The sequence below is a fragment of the Acomys minous genome (genome assembly GCF_964271855.1).
Source record: "Acomys minous genome assembly, chromosome: 7".
Taxonomy (NCBI): Eukaryota; Metazoa; Chordata; class Mammalia; order Rodentia; family Muridae; genus Acomys; species Acomys minous.
In genome coordinates, this window is record NC_140488.1 from 118321470 (window position 1) to 118345304 (window position 23835).

Here is a 23835-nt window from a genome sequence, read left to right on the forward strand (position 1 = left end):
CTTCTTCTTATTATTATTATTATTATTATTATTATTATTATTGCAAAATGGCAAAGAAACAATAAAACAAAGAGACAAAAACAGGACCAAATATCCTGTAGAGACTGATGGCAGGTCACATGGGTGAGGGTTCTGAAGAACCTAGAAGCTAGTATTTTCTTAATGTGGTTTTATATTTATTAGTTAGCAGTTCAAATTTTGGCATTGATATTCATGGGTAAAAATGTATATATTTTAATTTTTGTGCTGTCAATGTTATAAATGCTTTAGAAAATACAATGTGCAAGTTTATTTTTAGTTTTTATTATTTGGAAAAATTTGTGACCTATGAGTGAAAAAGATAAAATAAAATCAGCATGAATAGGAAAAAAAACCCTAAGAATTTTAATAAGATTTTTGAGAGCAGCTTTCACGCAGCTCAGGTTGGCCATGAACTTGTTATATAAGCCAAGATGAATTTGAATTCCTGATTCTCCTGCCTCCACTTCACAAGCGCTGGGATTGCAGGTGTTTACCATCACAACTGATTAAAATGACCTTTTTCTGCACTCTATAAAATGACCAAAAATGTATAATACTCCAGGAAAGCTGCCATTTCATCAAGTATAGTAAATTAAAATGAAAATTCAAAGAGGTAATTGTCATGGACTGAGATCCTGCACTAGGGTCCAACAGATAATAGGGGAAAAAAATCAAAATGGAATCACTCATCCTAAACTTTCTCATGACTAAACCAAAATGAAGATGTCAGGAGAAATGACAACCAAAACTTCCATGCAGGCCAGTTTCAGTCAGCATGTTAGGAAGACAGGCATGTTTTTACCTTTACAAAAAAGTTAACATGGAGCTGGAGATGTAGCTCTGGTGGTACAATGCTTGCCTTGGATCTAATCTCTAGCAGTATAGAAAATTGGGTGTGGTAACACAGATGCCTGTAATCCTATCACTCAGAAGGTGGGCAACAAAAAGATGAGAGGTTCAGCCATCCTTTGCAAGTTTGAGGTCAGGCTGTGCTACATAGCATGACCCTATTTAAAAAAAAATAGTTAACACGAAGTAACCTTATCTTTTTTTGTTGTTGTTTATTTTTTTTCCTTTATTAATTTATTCTTGTTACATCTCAATGGTTATCCCATCCCTTGTATCCTCCCATTCTTCCCTCCCTCCTCTTTTCCCCTTATTCCCCTCCCCTCTGACTGTTTCTGAGGGGGATTACCTCCCCTGTATATGCTCATAGGGTATCAAGTCTCCTCTTGGTAACCTGCTGTCCTTCCTCTGAGTGCCACCAGGTCTCCCCCTCCAGGGAAAATGGTCAAATATGAGGCACCAGAGTACGTAAGAAAGTCATATCCCACTCTCCACTCTACTGTGGAGAGTGTTCTGTCCATTGGCTAGATCTGGGTAGGGGTTTAAGGTTTACCACCTGTATTGTCCTTGGCTGGTGCCTTAGTTTGAGCAGGACCCCTGCGCCCAAATCTGCCTATCATAATGTTCTACTTATAGGTTTCTAGGACCCTCTGGATCCTTCTACTTTGCCATTCTCCTATGCTTCTCTCATCTAGAGTCCCACTAGAATGTCCTCCCCTCTGTCTCAGTTTCCTGGTAAGTGAAGGCTTTCGTGGGACATGCCCCTTGGGCTAATATGCAGATATAAGTGAGTATATACCATTTGAGTCTTTCTGCTTCTGGGTTAACTCACTCATTATGATCATTTCTAGCTCAATCCGTTTATCCACAAATTTCGGGAATTCCTTGTTTTTAATAGCTGAGTAGTATTCCATAGTGTATATGTACCACAGTTTCTTTATCCATTCTTCTACTGATGGACACTTAGGCTGTTCCCATGTTCTGGCTATTATGAATAAGGCTGCTATGAACATGGTTGAGCAAATTTTTTTGTTGTGTGCTGGAGCATCTTCTGGGTATATTCCAAGGAGTGGAATGGATGGGTCTTGAGGAAGTCCTATTCCCATTTTTCTGAGATAGCACCAGATAGATTTCCAAAGTGGCTGTACTAGTTTACATTCCCACCAGCAATAAAGGAGTGTTCCTCTCTCCCCACATCCTCGCCAGCATGTGGTGTCACTTGAATTTTTGATCTTAGCCATTCTGATGGGTGTAAGATGAAGTAACTTTATCTTAACCAGTTATTTTTCTATGGTTCTATCTCTGCACTCCCAGCTTGTAAGGAGAGTAAGAGTAAGACTGAAATGTCTAATATGATTTTTGTCTTTTGTTTCTGCTTTCTTTGGTTTTTAATATCTATAAAAATTAATCTCCTTTGCTCAGCTTATTAGAACATTCATTATATTACATGGAATAAGGTGTTGCTTTGATTTTAGAATTGAAAATAAAGCCAATTAGAATCATTAAATTGGGAGGCCTGTCCTTTTCTGAAGGGAAATAGAGGGGGAGTGGGTCTAAGGGAGAAGAGAGGTGCAGGGAGGAACTGGGAGGAGTAGAGAGAGGGGCATTGCAGTTGCTGTGTATTGTATGACAGAAGAATATAAAAAAAGAATCATGAGATTGTTGTAATTTTGCCGTTTGACATTAGAGCAATTACTGGATGAGACGGAACAGAGCAGGAATTCCTCCAAGGCCCCATTCCAGAAGAACTGGCTGACCTTGAAGCTCTACACAAGCAGAAGCGAAGATGTAAACAGCCTGCCAGAGCATTAAAGGCATGCCCAAACATGCGCATCAAGCTCATCAACAATGTGTTGATGTTTAAACAAGATCTAGCCACATGTGGTGCCTTGTACCTGTAATCCCAGAACTTGGGAGGTTAAGGCAGGCAGGAGAATTGTATTTTGTATGACTTCTAGGTCAACTTCTAGGTTACACAGTGAGACTCTGTCTCAAAAAAGAAAGAAAGAAAGAAAGAAAGAAAGAAAGAATGAAAGAAAGAAAGAAATGAAAATCTGCTCAATTAAACTTGGGGTAGGTGAAGAATAAAATAGGATTCCTCAGTTGCCACATATGATTAAGATGGGCAGTTTCAACAAAAAATTATGAGCTATGCAAATAAATAAAATGGTATAAACACAAGGAGTGTTAGAAATCAGGCATTGCATTGGGGGGGGTGTATACCTTTAATCCCAGCACTTGGGAGGCAGAAGCAGGTGGATCTCTGTGAGTTCAAGGCCAGCCTGGTCTACAAAATGAGTCCAGGACAGCCAAGGCTACACAGAGAAACCCTGTCTTGAAAAACAAAAACAAAAAGGAAGGAAGGAAGGAAGGAAGGAAGGAAGGAAGGAATCAAGTGTTCCTTCAGCCTGCCTTCAACAACTCAGTGTCAGTAGTTAAGTAAGCTATGTTGCCACCAGTTGCCACCGTTTTAAAAGGTCTCCTTTATCACAGATTACTCTCTCACTCTGTCTTTGGGCCTCTCTGTCTCTCTCTCTTTCTCTCTGTCTCTGTCATGTCCCCACTCTAATGGCCTTTCACCACGCCCCCTGACACCGATAAATCTCTTGCCTGAGATCTATTATGTGGTGTGATCTCTGTTGCAGCATTTCTTGGCTCCCATACACCAAGGTACTCTGCCTCTGAATCCTTACACATTGATGCTGATGAGTAGGTACGTTCTCCCGATGCCTGTGAACCCATTCCCTGCGCCCCCGCCCTCCCCAACCCCATCCCCCGAGAGATCTAAGCCAAACCAGCCCAATCCACCTGCAACAAATATACCGTCTGGTCTACCAATTGATTGGCCTTCCATTCATTGCCAGCAATTGGCTTAAATGTTTCCCTGAGTCTCTGGTACTCTTAGAGGCTGAAGTACCTATCGATGACCCTTTCCCCTGGGTGAGGCTTCATTTCTGAGTTCAGTTTTTGCCTTTCAGTTTCATTCGAAAGTTCTAGTACCAGGTGCTGAATCTTTTCTTGGGCTTAGCCAGGCAAAGCCACGCCCACCCCCACCCCCCACAACTGTGAGGTGATGACCCACCAATCGGCTGTGCCTTCTTCATTCAGTCTCCCTAAGGCCTTGGGATGCCTTGGACTTCAGGCCTTGGACCTCTCCCTCTACCTCACCTATGGGATGCCTCTCCAACCTCTCCACCTAGTGCCTGACTTAAGGGCCTCTAAACTTATCTGGCTTTCCAGTTGAATCTCTCAATACCCCTTAAGTAATCAATCCAAATGTGGCCAACTAATGGTACCCTAGGTCCCAATATTATCTGGGACCTTTTCAAATATTGCAAGCAATGTGAACAGAAAAACAAAACAAAACAAAAACAAAACAACCAAACCACCATTCCCTCTTTCTTTCTTTTTTTTTTTTTTTCATTCCAAACTCTGTTTTATTCGGTCTGGTCTCCTGGCCCCCTGGCACCCCCACCCCCTTTGTAAATGTCCTGTCTTTAAGTCAGGGTTGATGGATTTGTAAGTGTCCTACAAAGGGGGAAGCCCGGGCAGACCAATAGGAGCAGAGTAAAACAAAGGCGCAGGCCAGCTGCAGATGCACACACCTGTTCTCCTCTGCAGCACCTGCTCCGAACGAAGCTGGTAATCTAACTCTCCTAAAGTATGTATGGATCAGTTGTGTGTAAATTTGCCTCCAAATTCTAGAGTCCGGTTCTTCAGCTGCTGCTTCCCTCTGGCCTGCCGTGTCTGCCCCCCCCGCCCCCCCCCCCCCGCCCCAGTGTGGGCACCTGAGTGCTTCTCCGGTTTCTGTAGCCTGCTGCAACAGCATACACACCTCCCTTCTCTCCTCCTCTCTCCTGACTACCGATGGCTTCAGCTCTCAGGCCCCTCTTGGAGCTTATAGTTAAACACCTCCACACGGTGTTCAGTTTTTTTCACTTTCTCTTTCTCCGTGGACGCAGATTTTATGACAGCAGCTTGCCCCTTAGTACAGATCAATAGCCAAGAAAAATTCTTTTTTTTTTTTTTTGGCAAATTCACTTTCCAATTTTTCACAAGTTGTTCAACAAGAGCTACTGCATAGAAAATGATCCCCAAATATCTTATATCTAAATTTGCTTTACTCTACATTTTCTCTACTTCCCATTCTTAAAAATCTTTTATCTCTATGATTTCTTGGCACTTTTTTCCCTCAAAAACCCCCTTTAAGATTATACTGTAATCTCTTATCTCAGGATTTGCAAATTCATTGGGTATGGTTTTAAATCTATAAAATCCATAACAAAAATTGGCTTTAAACTTGTAACAAAAGGCTTATAATCAATATGTATGTAATTCAACTCTTGTTTAAGATATATGTGTGTGTGTGTGTGTGTGTAACTTGGATTTAAATCTCTCTCTCTATATGCATATATATGACTTAAGATGTGTATATGCACATAAATGTATATATACATATAGATGTAGCTTGGATTCAACTCTTTATGCATGTGTATGTAACTTGAACTCAACTCCCATTAAAATATATGTATAGATATATACATACATTATATATATATACACATATATAGTAGGAAAACTTATGTTTTTAAAGTAGCAACCACGTGGCTCTCCTCCATCTAGTCTGGTGACCTCATTAGGATGTAAGCAGCTATGTGACTGGTAACCATCTTTATTGCCAAGAGCCGCCCTGTTAAGGGAACTCACTAGGCATGTGGGCTGTCTAGGTGGTGATCTGGTGTTTGCAAGGTCTTATACCATGATGTACCCCGAAACTGCTTCCAGCCTCTGACATGCTGTCAGGAGCCATTGATTTGGGAAAGTCCAGGAGGCATGAGAGATCTCTGGAGGTGATCCGATATTTGCAAGGTCTGTATTGTGATGTACCCCAGAATTGCTTCCAACCTGTGACTACCCTGTCAATTGTGCACTGCTGCATCTCTCTGAAATCTGGCATTAGAGCCGGGCATGGTGGTGCATGCCTTTAATCCCAGCACCCAGGGAGGCCGAGGCAGGTGAATCACTGTGAGTCTAAGGCCAGCTTGGTCTACAGTGAGTCCAGGACAGCCAGGACTACATTCATGGCCAGCCTGGTCTACAAAGCGAGTCCAGGATAGCCAAGATTACACAGAGAAACCCTGTCTCGAAAAACCAAAAATAAATACATCTGGCATTGGTGTGAATTGTTATTTTCTGGGTACTGACCAGCTCTGATTGAGGAAACTTCCTAGAGGATCTTACTGAAGATGTACTTTTTGTTATCCAGATGAATTAATCCCTGATTTGGCTCAAATAGTTTTAAAAGTTAAAGTTAGTTTATGGCTGCAATAAATACCTTTATGGACCTCCAGATGTCTCACTAGGATAGCCTACCAGCAGATTTGTGGCTTCAGATAAGCCTCCACCGCGGATGGCACCACGAATCCTGGTATTTCACCATAAATATAGCCAAATTTGTTTAAACTCCATGTGAACCTATGTGGAGTGAAGTTACCTAGAGATGTCCGAATTTACTCTGTTTCTTAGAATGAAAGACAGACAAAATTATTGTCCCGCGCTCATAATGAACTAAGAGATAGCTGGATAATGTATAGTCCGGTCCGTCCTAACTGATAAGTTGTGTACTCTTGTAAGTTTTAGACCCTGTTAACCTTAGACCCTGTCAACCTTCGTCATTCTGAACTCACCATGAACTTATGTAATGGATACATAGATAAGAAATGTTTAGCTTTAAAACATGTAACCTGTTGTTTTTAAGGATTTATCTGTTTTTGTGATTAATTGTACTCTTTTGACTATGAGGTAATTCCCTTTTCTCAGAAGTATAAGTATGGTCTACAATAAACGTGAGCAGGAGAACAGAGGAGAAACTTGAGAAGAGCAGAGGAAGAAAGATTGAGCAGCTCAACTTCAGTTGAAGTTAAGATGCCTGACTTCATCCACCTTTTCTCCTGGTCCTCTTCTCTTGAACGTATGTGTGTGAGTGGTTTATTTTCTATCTGTCTCTCTTACTTCTTATTTCTCTATAGATTCGCAAATAAGTTAGCAGGCTCAGGGGCATCAGCCTTCTAAGGCTAATAAGCCTATGTTTACACCAACTTATTGGAGATCTCCGCAAAGAGGCCTATCTACAGATCAAAGAGCCTCCTTTTATGACCCCCATGCAGTTTCTAGCCAGAAGCTGCTTTTACAGCTTCGGCCATAGGAAAAAAGGTGGTCAGTTTAAGTTCTCCTCAGCTGCAGTACAGCCAGCCCCTAGAGAAGAAACCTTGGGCTCTTTTTCCCCTTCCTTCCTTTTTCTTCTTTCAATCCTGTGTAGCATTGGCTGTTGTGGACTCACTTTGTAGACCAGGCTGGCCCCGAACTCACAGCGATCCACCTGCTTCTGCCTCCCGAGTGTGGGATTAAAGGCATGCGCCACCACCACCTCGTATACTACTAACCTATTATAAACTGTTAAGGATAAGTTCATAGTCACCTTATAAATGATAAAATTCTCTAATGTGTTCAGAACTATACTTGTAGTCATACTAAGTACTAATGTAGTTAATTACAAGGATAAGTTTTATTTAGTCTCCTATATATGTTTCAAAGTTAAGCATAAAGCAAGGAATTAAATCAGGTATACTTAATATATAGAGGGTTCTCAAACTTTTTAGAGATCTGCTGAATATGACCTTTAAACTATTTAATAAGAAAGCTTTTGTGACAGAGAGACACCAGCTCCTGGCAGCATCCCTAATCTCCTCCAGAGATGATGGGCACAGGAGAACCTCCACCTGGAGCTTGCTTTAAATGTGGCAAAGCTGGACAGCTGGTGAAAAACTGCCCTTTACCTTGCCTGCCACCAGGACCTTGTCCAAACTGTGGACAAGCAGGAAACTGGTGAGTTGATTGTCTCATTTTGTCTAGACAAGGTAGGCTGGCCCCCCAAGTTCCTACTCCACAGGAAAGTCTGTTGGATCTTCTGGGCCTGGCAGCTGAAGATTGATACTGCCCTTGCGCCTCTGTCCACAGAGGGATTTAGGGTGAATCTCAAGGTATCCAGTAAGTCTCTGCCATTTTTAATAGATCCAAGAGTTGCTTGGTCTGTACTTTCTGCTTACTCTGGAGAAATTAATCCTTCTCTTCCTGTCTCTCATAGGGTTGACAACTAGACTAGTGATAGATTTGTCAACTTAACAGCAGCAACCAAGACTTTGTATGCCTTCTAATTTCTCTTCAAATGTAACAATCAGGCCACAGGCCTCACTCCCCTAGAGCCACTACTATGTCTGTCTAGATAGTTTATCTTGTTAGCAGATTCAGAAAAGAGACTGACAAAACAGGTTTCAAATTAGGTTTATCTACTCCTCTACTTAAAGGAACTCACTTTACAGTGACTGCTCCCAGGAATCAACCACCTATGTCTCATGGTGAATCATTGGCTATGAAAAAGGTGTAAACTTTATGCAAGATATGAAGATATGAAAGCTTAAGTTGTGAGGGTCTAAGAAAATGCTTTAGGATCTAAGGAGGCTTTTTAGGGTGTGTAAATACAAGTAATAAAGGAGGTGAAAGTTTAAGTTGTGATAAGAAAGTTAGCTGGGTGTAATGGCCCACGCCTTTAATCTCAGCACTCAGGAGGCAGAGGCAGAGGCAGGCGGATCTCTTTGGTTCGAGGCCAGCCTGGTCAACAGAGAAACCCTGTCTGGAAAAGCCAAAAAAAAAAAAAAAAGTGACTTTAGGTCTTTAAAAAAAGAAAAATGTTTCAGATTTCTTTTCCTTGATATGTTGCTAATATAAAAAACTTAAAAAATTCAGATTTTTGCCGGGCCTGGTGGCGCACATCTTTAATCCCAGCACTTGGGAGGCAGAGGCAGGCAGATCGCTGTGAGTTCCAGGCCAGCCTGGTCTACAAACTGAGTCTAGGACAGCCAAGGATACACAGAGAAACCTTGTCTGGGGCGGGGGCAGTTAAGACTTTTAACATTACTTAGTGGAGTTCTGATAAACTGTTCATCTAGCTCTGGTAAACACCAAATACCGACTACTATTATCATAGTCACAAGCTCGAGATTTTAAATTTCCTTTGGTTGTCTTCTAAGTATAGACTTAAAAGTGCTTTCACCGTCCTAAAAATATCTGTCTAATCTATATTCAACCAGTCTTCTGGGCGGAAGAAAGAGGCCCTGCTTTCATGGTCTGTATTCTATTCATAGTTAAAGTCAAGAACAAGCTAGCTTTTGCCTTTCTGCTCCATGGGAGGTCTTCATCCTCTTTGAGCTTGCCTTAAAGAGTGGTCATGCTTTTAACGGAAAAATCATTTCCAAAGCTTCTACTGTGACACAAAGGCATGAGCTACTGCCTTTTCTACAATGTGGCTTTCAGTACAGAATAGAAACAGTGGTAATGCTAACATTTCTAAAACTTAACTTTTTTTGTAAACTTAAATTTTTTTTTTGAAAGCCTCAGGGACTCGAGTTGAATGCATCTCTCATGGATCAAATGGACTCCAGATAAGTACCTGTGTCAATCAATAGCCCATTTCCTGTCTACTCTACCTATTCCTGAGGGTGAGATCTCCCCTGCTTTCCCTGGTCTTGGGATTCCCCTACCCCAACTACCAGGACCATGGGCCTAAAAGTAAGAAAAAAGTTTCCAACTAAACTCTAACTTCATCTTCTGTTCATGACATATCTGTTCCATCATCCTGACAGGTCCAGTATCCCCCCAAAATCTACATCCCAGACATCTTCAAAGTGGCTACCCCTAATTGGTCCAGCTTCACAGATTGCTTTGACTAGGATTGCATTTTCCTAGCTCCAGATGCTCCGACACAGCCTAGACAGTGAGCATAACAGCCTGCTCTTCCAGGACTTGGCCAGCATACTAGCTTTCTTGGGTCCCCAATATTTCAATACCCCCAGGTAACAAGAAGTAGTCTAAAGAACATAGTGCCTCCCCAGTCTCCCCTTACTGTTTCCTTACCATTTAAAATAAACAAAAGAGAAGGATTTTAGAAATCGGGCATTCCCCCATCCTGCCTTCAATAACTCAGTGCCATCACCAGCAGCCAATCCTTTAAAAGATCCTCATCACCACAGATTGCCCTCTGTCATTCTCTCTGTCTTCCAGCCTCTGTCTCTCTGATATCTCTACTCTGTGATGGCTTTTTGCTTCCCCTCCCTCCAATAAGCCTCTAGCATGAGATCTGTTGTGTGGTGTGATCTCTGCTGAGGCATTCCTTGGCTTTAATCTCTGATCCATCAAGGTACTCTGCCACTAAATCCTAACAAGGACATTAATAGTCATTTAAAATTTGTACTCGAGCTGAGATGTTGGACTTAATAGAAAAAGTCTATAGATCAGTGATTTTAAATATACTGTTTTATATATCTTTGGTATGAATGCTTTGTTTGGTTTGATATACATCTTTCTCTCCTGACTTAAGAGGCTATAATTACATTTATAGTCTTTGGCATACAATTGGTAAAGATGTTATTTGTATACCAATAATAGAACAAAGGAATATGAGAATAAAGCTATAAAACTATATGGAGGAAATAAATTTTGCTACTGAAATTAATTCCAATTAGAGTTGTTTAAGGTTAAGAGATAAGCTTGTATATGTTTTCCCTAGGGAAAACACTAAAAATTTATTATCTAGCTAAGGATTGCAGTCAGAGCCTTGTGCATGCTACACATAAAAACAGTATATTCAGGAAAGAAAAAGGATAATTAAAGTGGTTTTCAAGACAATATTGAACATAAAAATTATTAATGGATGGGTGTCTGTTTGAGAAAGCAAATATTGAAGAAAACCTCAAAATTGCAAACATAAAATAAAAGAATTGCTAGGTGTGGTGGTGCATACCTTTAATCTCAGCACTTGGGAGGCAGAGGTTGATCTCTGTGAGTTCAAGGCCAGCCTGGTCTGTGTAGTGAGTTCCAGGATAGCCAGGACTACACAGTGAGACCCTGTCTCAAATAAAACAAAACAAAGCAAAGCAAAGCAAACCAAAAAAAAAAAATGGGTAGGAGATTATTTCAGTGATAAACACTGATAAAGCATGCATAAGGCCATGGGTTCAAATCCTAGTACAACCAAAAAGCATCCATATTTAACTTGGTGTGCTAGAACATGTCTTTTGTCAAGGCAGAAGGATTATATTTAAGACCTTCTGGGCTACATTGTGAGTCCAAGGCAAAGCCTGGACTTTAAAGTGAGACCCTGTCTTAAAGAAAAAACAAATAAAAGAAGGAAAAAGTTGGCCAGGTGGTAGTGACACCAGGTGGTGGCACATGTCTTTAATCTAACCACTTCAGGCAGAGGCAGGTGGATCTCTGTGAGTTTGAGGCCAGCCTGGTTTACAAAGTGAGTTCCAGGACAGCGAGGCCTACACAGAGAAACCCTGTCTTGGGAAACCAAAACAAAAACAAAAAAGGAAAAAGTTACAAACATAAAGTATGACTTACTAGTAATTACATTAAGTGAAAATAAATCAAACAGTCCATTTCAAAGGCAGAGTGAGGATGGAGAGATGGCTCAGCAGGTAAGAGCACTTGCTGCTATTACAGAGCACGCAGGTTCAATTCCTAGTTACCACATGGCAGCTATCATATATGCAAGGAAACACTCATATGTATAAAATTAAAAAAAATAAAATCATTCTAGAACAGCATAATGGATATAAAACATGACCTAACTATGTGCTGTCTACAAGAGACAACTTTTATTGATCTCAAAACACCAAACCAAACCAAACTAATGGGTTGATCCTAATCCAAACATATTTATTTATTTTTAATTTTAAAATTTATTTATTCATTTCACATATGGATTACAGCCTTCTCTCCTCCAGATCCTGCCCTCCCGCTTTCCCCCCTCCCTTCCCCTCCCCTTCTCCTAAGAATAGGGGAGTCCCTCCTCTCAGTACAAACCTACTGTGCCACCTCAAGCTACATCAGGACTAAGTACACTCTCTTCTACTGAGGTTAGACAAGGCAGCCCAGTTAGGGGAAAATGATGCAATCATAATACTTGCACTGTTAGTAGTAAAGTCAACAATGCTAGATTATCACTGAATTTTAATTATAATTTAAGCCCTAAAATTGATAATGTTTATTTGTGTAAGTAAATATAACTTGTAGCATTGGAAAAATTAGCAATTAGTTGTAAACTTTGATGGAATTACGAACAATGATTCAACTTCTATTTGTAACTAAAATTTGACTCATAAGCATAGTACTTATAGTAGATAGTAACCATAATGTAAATGTCAATAACTATAATAGCCATTGAAATATTAGCAATTTGATTTCTTCTCAATATAAATAATTAATCATGTATATTGTAATATTAGTTTGTTACAATTGCAATATATTACAGTATTTCTATTTGAATATGCTTCAGAAAGACACTTCTAATTTGTATGCAAGCATAATTTGTGATACAGTTATCTATACCCTTTGATGACAATTATTTGATTTCTATGTGGCAAGGATGCCCTTAAACTCATAATCCACCTGCCTCTGCCTTCTAAGTGCTAAGATTATAGGCCAATGCCATGACATCTGGCTGATTATTTGATTTCTAGTAAAAATTCTAATTTAATTTATAATATTGATACTAACAATATATATCAATTACAGTAATTTGTACTGTTCCTGATCATTTGTAGTAATAATGATTATATTTTATGATAATAAACCATGGTTAAATTTCCATTTGTAAAGAGTTTATAACACTGCTTTTGAACATCTTTATTGGTAATCCTAGTTTGAAATATGGGTAAAATTTCTATCAGAAGGACTATATCATAAAGTTAGTATCAACTATTTGTTTTCAACATGGAATACAATCTAATTTATTATTATTCTATTCTGATTATTATTAATTCTATTAATTCACACTAGAAATACATTTTTCATACTGGTAAGGGTGAATAATATAAAATTAAGATTTAATAAATATTGGGATCAATAACTTAACCATACTGGTAACTATTAAGAAATTTGTGTTCCTAGTTGAACATCCCTAATCAAAAATAAAAAATCTGAAATGTTGCCAATTTTGAAACCTTTTGAGCACCACCCTGTGCTCCACAAGTGTCATGTTCTACATGCAAGCTCATGTGACAGGTAGCAGTCAAGACAGAAGCTTACTAAAAGTACTATATAAGAGTTACCTGGAGTTATGTGCATAAGGCATATGTGAACCATATTCATTTCATGTCTAGACTTGGGTCTCAGGCTGGAGTGATGGCTCAAGGATTAAGAGCCTTTACAGAGGACTGAAGTTCAGTGTCCAGCACCCACATGGTAGCTTACAACTGTCTGTAACTCCAGTTTCGGGGGATTTAATACCTTTTTCTGGCCTCCGTGGGTACTGCATGAGTGTGGTGCACAGACATACATCCAGGCAAAGCACCCACACACAGAAAAGAAAACTAAATAAATCTTTAGACTTGAGTCCCATGTGCAAAGTAATGTACAAATGTACACACACACACACACATACACATACACACACACAAATAATTCAAAATACAAAAGGAAAAATCTGATATCTGAAGCATTTATGATTTTCAAGCCTTTTGGACAAAGGCTCCTCAACCTGTATGATAGACTCAATCATAAAGTGGAAAAAAAAACCCTTTAATACAGCGCCTCATGTTTTGATGACCCCCAACCATAAAATTATTTCATTGCTACCTTCATAACTGTAATTTTGCTATTGTTATGAATTCTAATGTAAACATCTGATATGCAGGACATCTGGTATGTCATCCCTGTGAAAGGGGTGTGATCCAGATGTCACATAGAAGTGGTGCCCTGTGCATTTCCACCTGTAACCCCCAGATAGCATACCGCCAATGCAATCATTGACAATATTGCAGTCATTCTGAATTTTTTTCCCACTCTTTTCTCCCAGGCTTACCATCTCTTTGTGATTGGGGTAGAAAGTCTGATCAATCAGAGGGAATTCCTCTGTTCCAAGCTTCTTGTGTAGTCGAACCATCTGGGCAAACTATGAGAACCGGGAGATATGAATCAGCAAGTTCCTTACCTCAGGGGAGGCTCTAAGGTGGTACCCCAAGTGCAGATTTGGATCTGGAATGTCCTCAAGACCCATGTGCTCAAAATTTGTTCCCCAGAGTGGTACTGTTGGGAGGTGGTGGAAACTTTAAGAGGTGTGGCCCACAAAGATGTTTAGGTTATTGGCGGGGGAGGGGGAGAGGGGGGGACAGGGGACACTATCACAGGGGATTATAATTTCCTAGTTTATTCTTTCTCTCTCTCTTTACTTCCAAAAGAAAGATAGCTTTGATCCATGGTGCATTTCCACCATGATGCTCTGCCCTGCTACAAGGCCAAAGCAACAGGCCCAATAAGCCATGGATTGAAACCTTAAAAACTGAGCTAGAATAAACCATTTCTTCTTGTGAGTTGATTATCTCATGGATTTGGTACAGTGACATAAAGCTAACTTACATATTCAAGTTTCAAACATGTTCATTTCTGAAAAGACAGGGTGGCTCCAGATTCCCACATGCACATATGAGCAAGTCCATCCCCAGGAGCATTCTTCCTGCAACTTACCACCCAGGGTTTGTCACAGAAGTTGTAGACAGAATGCAAAGAGTTAACACTGGGGATTCCAGCATACTGCAGCCCAATGACCAAACTGCGGTAGTCTCCATTGCGAGCCATGCTGAAGGCATGCTGACGGATCAGCACAAAGTCTGGCTTCAGAGACCTGGGTTGGGGGTACAGATATGAATGTTGAGCACCCTCAACCCCACCCCCACCCCACACCAATTAGGAAGTTCCCTTCCACTCTTGAATTTCTAAGTATTTATAGCTCCTGGAAATTGCAAAGTTGCTTCCTCCCCCCCCTCCCCCCACCCCCACCCCCCCCATATGCACAAGCTGGTCCTTCTGCCTGGAGCATTGTTGCCGCCCTTTCCCCATCTGGTGATTGATTCCTTTTCAGTCTTTCCTATCTGCTAAAGGTCAGCTTGCAACTCTACCCACTCAGCTCTGGCATCTCCCTGGTCACAGTCTCCTCAGACTCTCAGTTGTCCTCCAAGTGTATTGCTCAGCCCAGACTGCAGCCTCAGGGGATCTGTGAGCAATTCCCTCTGCCTGCAACATTTCCCCTAGCACACCTATAGGAATCTCTCCTTTCCCTTTCTCCAGGTCATTCTCAACTGTTTCTTATGCTACCAGGCCTCTCTAGCCCAACTGCAAACCCCATCATCTTCCCACAAGCCCCGCATCTGATTTACTGTTCTGGGTTTTCCTTGTGATTTCACTTTTCTTTTTCTGTTTATGTTTTTCTGAGACAGGGGTTCTTTGTGTAGCTCTGGCTGTCCTGGAACTCACTCTGTAGACCAGGCTGGCCTCAAACCCAGAGAACTGTCTGTTTCTGCCCCATATTTACATTTTCTTGTTAACTATTCATAGAGCAAGTTAAAGGCAGAAGGTTTTTTTTCCTTTTTCCTTTTTTTTTCTTCTTTTTCAAGACAGGGTCTCTCTATGTAGCCTTGGCTGTCCTAGAACTTGTTTTGTAGACCAGGCTGGCCTTGAACTCACAGAGATCGGCCTGCTTCTGCCTCCTGAGTGCTGGGATTACAGGTGTGTGTCACCAGCCTGGCTGGGCAGAAGGGTTTTATATTTTGGGGGTGTTATGGTTTGTTTACCACTAGGTCACTCAGCATGTAGAAGAATTCTTGGTATATAATAGATGTTAAATAAATGTCTGTTGTTGTCAAATGCTGAGGACAGCACCTAGAATGAAGTAGATGCTTAACAGATATTTGTTGAATGACCTGTTGAGAAGTTTCCTTGTGGGATCTTTGCCTATTTAGAACCCCCCCTCACCTCCCTGCCACATTTTTTAAAAAGATTTATTTATTTTATGTATATGAGTACACTGTCTTTATGCACACCAGAAGAAGGCACCAGATCGCATTACAGATGGTTGTGAGCCACCATGTGGTTGCTGGGAATTGAACTCATGACCTCTGGAAGAGCAGACAGTGCTCTTAACCTCTGAGCCATCTCTCCAGCCCTCCCTGCCACATTTTGCACCTAAGATTTTGCTCACCGAAGATGTGTAGGGAGTTAGTGACTCCCAGTTCTAAAGGAGTCTCTTATGCTTTCCCCCATAACGCCAGTGTGCCTTTTTCATGCTCACCTCACAACTTTGACCCCATTCCGAAGAACTTCCATGTCCACAGAGAATCCACCATTGGCATGAGCCACAAGATTGAGATCAGAGAATTCAGCCTGGAAGAGACAGAAAAAAAAAAAAGAGTGATGTTTACATGCCCACAGCATTTAAGTGTGAACAACTGGTCTCCAGCCTAAACGATGGCTTTCCAAGCCCACCTCCTCAACTTACTTGCTCTACTTTAATGTCAATTTCTCCATGGATTTTCTTCCCTTTGAAGTATTTTGCCCTGGAGAGAAATACAGAAGGGCACATCGGTCAGTGTTCAGATCTCAGACATGAAGACTACTTCCAGGCTGGTCCCTTGAACCCATTTCCTGTTCAGTGCTGGTACAGAAACCACATAATACTTTAAAACTGTAGTAGTTTATAAAATTTAATTGACAATGCTTTGTGAACAATGAACAAGGATATATCTGTGGAAGTGTATAAAAGATATTATAAAAGACCATAGAGAGCAGGCCTGCCCCAAAATATGGTATCTCATCACATTAGTAGTCTAAATGTTCCAGTAAACGCTTTGGAAAATGAATGGTGTTGTGTCAATTATAACAGATGTTGAACTGCATGGAGGTTTGTAAATGGCCAAGAACCTCAGAAAGTATAAATACATTACATGGGTGGTATGTTTCAGTGGCTGTGTGGGTCTTGGTACTTGTGTCTGCATGGGTCCAAAGTGACTCTCTGTTCTCGCTTTTACCACGAAGCAGCACCTTGATCATGGGTGTTATCTGTTGTGGGGGCCCCAACAGCTCTGAGGGGGGCAGTCGAATCTGAACAGGAGCTGCCAATTGAGGCGTGCAGGCTACAGCTGGTTGTAAAGAAGCTATAGCCAGCAATGATGGGGGAGGGAGGATTGCAGCGGAGGATGAAGGGAAGACACAGGAAGAGGAGCAGGAGCAGCAACAGTAGGCACATCACAAATTGCTTTGTCATTGTCTCCAGCCCCACCCAGCTAAAGCTCAGCTTCCAGCAGCCTCCTCTGCCAGGCTCATAACTCCTACCAGACAGGCTTCTCCGGTCAGGATTTTTCATAGAAGGGAGATGAAGAAACACTCCTAGGAACACCGGTCACTGGCATGTACACATTCAGCAACTCTGATACATACATACTGCACAAATGGGTCCTGTTGGCTTCACTGTTTCCTTTTTCTTTTTCTCTATATACTGTCTCTCTTTTGATCTCTCTGCTTTCCTCTATCTGAGTCACTGTCTTCCTCTGTCTCCTCAATGTTTCTGTCTCTCTCTGTCTCTCTGTCTCTGTCTCTCTGTCTCTCTCTGTCTCTGTCTCTGTCTCTGTCTCTCTGTCTCTGTCTCTCTGTCTCTGTCTCTCTGTCTCTGTCTCTGTCTCTCTCTGTCTCTCTCTGTCTCTCTGTCTCTCTCTCTCTCTCTCTCTCTCTCTCTCTCTCTCTCTCTCTCTCTCACACACACACACACACACACACTGTTCCCCAACAAATATCAGAAGAGAATCTTTACGATCTGCTGGGTTTCCAAGTGAAAGTGATGTTAAATGTGAATGACCCCTAATTTCTTGGGGCTACCCCACGACGTACTTCAGGTCTCAAAGGGGGTATGAAGGTGTGCTGGCTAGTTTTATGTCATCTTGACACAAGCTAAGACTTTCAGAGAGGAGAAAGCCTCAATTGAGAAAATGCATACATCATTGCTTTTCAAAGTGTTTTGTTTTATTTTGTTGTTGTTTGCTTGTTTTTAACAATAAATGTAGTGGCTACTATCGTGTTCCACTTAGGATTCTCTTTGGGGCCAGCAAGTCTTGGTCCTTTTGACAGCTCATGGCATTGTCTTTATTGAGAACCGTCTTCTGTGACAGGTCACTGCCTTGGCCAGGGTGACACCTAATTTCTTTCCTTCCTTGCTTCCATTTCTTTCTTTTTTGAGGCAAGGTCTCACTGTGTAATCCTGAAGAGTGGCCTGGAACTTGTTTAGTAGACCAGGCTGGCCTTAAACTCACAGAAATCTACCTGTCTTTGCCTCTCAAGTGCTTGGATTAAAGGCACGAACCATCATGCCCAGCAACACTTAATTTTTGAGCTTAGCCCTGACCTATTTCTGATCTTGACGGGGGTATGAAGGTGTACTTGCTAGTTTTAGTTCAATTTGACATAGGCTAAATTCATCAGAGGGAAGGGAGTCTCAGTTGAGAAAATGCCTTCATAACATTGGGCTGTAGGTAGACCTGAAGGACATTTTCTTAATTAGCGATTGGTGTAGGATGGCCCAGCCCATTGTGGATGGTGCTACCCTTGGGCTAGTGGTCCTGGGTCCTACAAGAAAGCAGGCAAGTTTTTTTTTTTTGCATACTCGTTGGTTCTGCCATCCCGAGAGTATTTTAGGCACTTGTTGGACACCTGTCTCCTTGCCTTGGAAAATTGAGAAAATCAAGGACTTTTTGCTAACATCTCAGTGGAAGTATGCAAAAACCATCCATGAAGAACAAGATCAAGAAGAACAGAGATAATGTGAAGTTCAACTTTCACTGCAGCAGATACCTTTATACTCTGGTCATCACAAACAAGGAGAAAGCAGAGGATGGGCGTGGTGGTGCACACCTTTAATGCCGGTACTAAGGAGGTAGAGGCCAGCGTGGTCTACAAAGTGAGTCTACGACAGCCAAGGCTATGCAGAGAAACCCTGTCTCAAAAGACAAAGAACCAAAACAAACAAAAACAAAAACAAAAACCAAACAACAACAACAAAAACAAGGAGAAAGCCGAAAAGCTGAAGCAGTCCTTGCTCCCTGGTTTGGCAGTGGAGGTTCTGAAATGAATTAGACCTCCATATTTGACTATTAAAAACCCTGAAAAGTCAAAGAAAGAAAGGAAGGAAGGAAGGAAGGTAGGCGAGGCTAAGCAAGCAATGGAGAGCAAGCTAGCGAGCAGCACTTTTACATGGTCTCTGCATCAGCTCTTGCCCTCTTTGGATTCTTGCCATGACTTCTTTCACTGATGGACTACAAATGTGGAAATGGAATCCAAACAAACCCTGTCCTTTCTAATGTGCTTTTTGTCACTCTGCTTCAACACAGCAATGACAAACCTAATTAAGACAGAGGGCCCCAGCACTCGGGAGGCAGAGGCAGTGAGTTTGAAACCAGCCTAGTCCATAAGGAGAGTCCAGGACAGCAAAAGCTATACCGGGAAACCCTATCTTGAAAAACCAAGGAGGAAAAAAAGACAGAAGACTAGCCTCTTTCCCTCATCCTGGGCTGAATCTGGAGGGCCAGATCAGCTCCAGAGCACCTCCTGGGAACAGCTGGGGCCTCTGACCTGATGATGGCCTAGCCTCTCCTCTGCTCAACCCTATATTCTTTATAGTGTTGACCCCAAAGGCATACCCAATAGACCTTCTGCATGAAAATCTGCCTCTTGAGTCTGTTCCAGGAAGTCAACTGATAACACTGGGCCCTAGGGGTCAAACTACAGAAAAAGACTCTTTTTTCTTTTTTGGTTTTTCAAGACAGGGACTCTCTGTGTAGCCTTCAGAAAAAGACTCTTAATATGATTCTGTAGCTGGGTCATCCAGCACCCAGTTGGAAGTGAGCAGCACATAGCATACTGTAGGGATACAAATTCCTCTGAGTCAGGTGTAGTTTGTGCTGCAAAGAGGATGCCATATGATCTGGCGGGCCATATGACACTGGAGGGGTCTTGGTGGCAAAAGATGAAACATGGAATTTCTTTTCTTGAGTGATGAAGAGTGACAGAATGGGCCCCGGGCATTAGGGAGATGCAGTGACTTCCTGGTGGTGGGCTGCGACAGGAATCTAGTGCAAGAAAGTGAAGCAGCTGGTGAAATATCCTTGACACTTGACAGATGTGAGAGAAATGGCAACCAGATTGGGGTAACTGTTTGTTAAATGGCACTTGTTAACTGTAGAAAGATCTGATGTACTGAGAGTGAATAACCACCACTTCAAGGCAAAATATGAAAGGCAGAGGATGCCCTTGGCTTTTTAAAATTAAACCTTAAGCTGCAGCCAGAGAGCAGATGGAAGGAAGGACCAGGGTCGGGATTTAACTTTTAAGTATAGTGGAACTTCATACCATGCTCAGCCCTAAGAGGACAGGAGTGGCACTCTAAGGCTTGGGACATGGATATATGAATAGATGCAGTTAAACATCCTGAATTTACTCATGCCAGCAGAAGCAGTCTACTCACCCTTACTACATAGAAACCTTGGCTCTGTTTGAGACAGTGCAGAATGCCGTAAGTGAAGTAGGTCCCTTATAAGTTCGTGCCTGCCCTGCTCAGGATCTACTCCTAATTATGACCCTGGAAAGCTGACCAATAAGTAGATCCTGCTTACAGTGAGTCCCTTGGACCAAGAGAAACTCTAATGTTCATTTCCATGACTAAACCCACAGTGCGATAAAAGGTATTGGAGAGGAGAAGTCCAAATAGAAGCCTCTGAGATGGCACCTCCATGCCCCTAACAAAACAGTAAATCAGGGCTGGGTGTTTAGCTCAGTGGCAGAACGCATTCATACTATGCATGGAGTCCTAGCTTTCAATCCCAGCACTGGAAAAAAAAAAACCAGAAAAAAACAACAGTAAATTGAAATCAGTGCTGTATACATTCTGGGGGAGATTGTAGAAAATAGGTCCACTCAGAAAGGCCTGTAGAGGATACAAGGACACTTGTCTCATTGTATCTCCATTTAATTAACCAGTTGTGTCCCTGAAAAGACTGGACAGATCCAGAGAATTCTTGTAGACTACTGCAAATGTCACCAACTAGTACCTCTGCTTGCAGGTACCATACCAGACCTGCTATTATTAGAGATTCATAAGGTGTCACGTATGACAGGCAGCCATCAATTAGGCAGATGTATTTCTTCACTTCTGATTAGGAAAGAGGATCAAAAACAGCTCACATGGCACTGACAATATCTGTCGATAGTTTTCCCACAGGATTCTGTTATTTCTTTTAACCTACATTATAATATAGTCCAGAGGAATTTAGACCATCTGGACATCCCACAGAATATCACACTGGACCATTGTATCAGTTACATCATGCTGATTATGCAAGATGAATCAGAGATGGTTAGCATATTGCCTTGATAAGACACATGTGATTTGAGGTGGGGATGGTAACACAGCACTCAGAGGCCTAGGGCAGGAGGATGATGAATTTGAGGCCAGCCTAGGCAACCTAGTGAGTTCCAGGTTGTTCTCGGGTTTATATTAAGGCCATGTCTCTCAAACATCAAAAGACTCATGAGCTTGAGACGGCAGGGAAGAAACCATTCAGAGACCTGGAACCTATCGTATTAGTAATATTTTAGGGATCCTGTGACCAAAAGCATGCCAGGACAACATTTCCAAAGAATAGAGCAGAGTTTTGCATTTCATGCCTTCTACTGCAGAGAGACAGCAGGCAAACTTCTTTCAAGTTCTGGAAGCATCATATTCTACACCTGGACCCATGTTTTAGGTGACAGGTAAAATTGTCAGTTCTGAGTTGGGACAGAGCATAAGAGGGCTCTGTGGCAAATAGAGAGTGTGGTGCACACAGACCTGCCACGTAGGCTATTTGACCTGTCAAGTCTTCTGATACCAGAGGTGTCAGTAGTGGAGACAGATGCAGTGTGGAGCCTATGAGAAGCCTAAGTATGAGACTCTCAGGGTTCTAGAGCTAGGCCTTGCCATCTTCAGTAGAGGCTCAGATACCCTTGCGGTTGCTGTATTTGAGATTGGGTCTTATTATGCAGCCCTGACTGTTTTAGGACTTGCCATGTAGCCCAAGCTGCCATTAAACTAGTGATCCTTTTACTTTAGCCTCCTGAGCTGGGATTGCAGGCAAGTGCCACCATGCCTGGTGAATGATATGCCACCTGAGAAACAGATTCCACTGCAGTATTTCTGATAGAGACAAAATGCTTGACCACAGGGCACCAAGTGACTGTGTAGCCCAAAGAGCTCATTATGAGCTGAGTCAGACCAGACACACCAACTGATAAGTCATGTATTTATGGACAATGTTGAGTGGCTTGTCTGGTTGAGGGTCCAGGAAAAAAAAAAAGACTGAAAGATCATGACAAGAAGGTCTGGGGCCCAGAACTGTGGTTGAACATATGGAAGTGGGCAAAAAGGGAGGAAGGAAGATCTTTGTACTGTGTGGTGTGCTAACACCCACCAGGCTTCATCCACCATGGAAGTGGTACTAGGCAACCAAGTAGATAGGATGAGTCAGCCAGATGATGTCAGCCAGCCTCTGATGAGCCACCCCAGTGCTAGCAGATGGACACACGAATGAAATGGCAATAGCAGCAGAGAGAAAAGCTATGTGTGAAGTTAATCTTCCAGTCTTCCAGCAAGAGAGATCAACATCGAATCTTTGACATGACACCATACCTTAAGACTAACCAGCCACTTGGGGCAAACTGACTGCTTCTGGCTTCTATATTGGAAAAAATAGTAATCTGTTTTGACTAGAAATTTCCACCTGTGGTTTGCTTTTTCATTTTCTCAGTAGGACTAGTAAACATCACTGTCCAAGGGTTTAAATAATACTTGATCCCCAGCAGCATGGGATCCCATATAACTCTGCATCAAACCAAAGGACACATGTCATAACAAAGTTAAGTAAGGCAAAGAGGTGCAAAAGTGGCCTATGACTATGGAATCAACCAATGAGGTTCCATACCACCCAGAGGGTATTGGCCTGAGAGAATGAAGACATAGGTATGACCTCATTTGGGAGATGATAGCATGCAAGAGTTGGCATTACCTTCCTAAAAGCAGTGGAAACCCTCAGTTCATGGTTGTTGTATATGCTGATTTCCTACTAGGTAGAGTACATGAGTCTGGGAAGACAGAGGTCACAGTGGGAACGGCCCAGCTTACCATCAATCCCAGTGATCCACTTTTAGAATCTGTGCTTCCTGTTCCCTCAGGGTTCTGCAAGGTTAGAGGTCCTGGTTCTCCAAGAGAGGGAGGGGCACTGCTATCAGGGGACACAGCAAGAATCCCATTAAACTCTAAGCTATGATTGCCACCTGGGCATTTCAGGCTTCTTTTGATAAGTAAAGAGAAGTCACTAGCAGAGGAACTGTAACATTGACAGCTAGGGAGGAGAAGGTAGGACTGTTGGTACACACTGAGGGTAGAAAGGAGCACATTTGGCACCCAGGCCATCCACTTTGGCATCTGTTGGAACTCCTTGTTCCGCTTTCATGGTAAGTAGACAAGGAAGCAGCCAGAGTCTGAATCAGGTGTGGGGATACAGGCTCAGGGATCCCTCAAAGATGAAGGAATGGATCACCCGTCAAATAAGCCACTGAGACCAACAGAGGTGCTAGCTGAAGGTGAAGGGTCTGTTTCCAGGAAAGTCTATCTAAGAAAAGAAGCCACAATAAGAAACACAGTTTATATAACCCACTATATACATATTTACATAATGACTCATGCCATATATATATATATATATTATATAAGACCCATATGTTTTATGACAAACAGGATTCAGATATGCCTTATATAATATATAGTACATAAAATACATATCACACATTCTCTAGGATGGTTAGTAGACTATGCCTTAGTACACATATATAATTGGAATTTAAGTTTCAGCTGGGCATAGTCCTATAAATTGGCAACCCATCACTTGGGAGATGGAGACAGGAGGGTCATGAGTTTGAAGCTAGCCTGGGTTACATAGCAAGGCCCTATCTCAAAAATGTTTTGGTAAATAATTATCTTTACTATAGGCAATACAG

General features: G+C 41.9%; 1 protein-coding gene across 2 annotated transcripts in view; it reads right to left on the bottom strand.

The window, feature by feature from the left end:
- Positions 1-23835, bottom strand: part of SYN1 (synapsin I) — a 54594-nt gene that overhangs the window by 26775 nt on the left and 3984 nt on the right. For both annotated transcript variants that reach the window (XM_084789498.1, XM_084789497.1), the window contains exons 2-5: positions 16259-16316; positions 16052-16143; positions 14452-14608; positions 13790-13879 (exon numbers count right to left, since the gene is read on the bottom strand). In XM_084789498.1, the coding sequence (XP_084645624.1) occupies positions 13790-13879; positions 14452-14608; positions 16052-16143; positions 16259-16316 (397 nt within the window). The remainder of the gene's footprint in view (positions 1-13789; positions 13880-14451; positions 14609-16051; positions 16144-16258; positions 16317-23835) is intronic.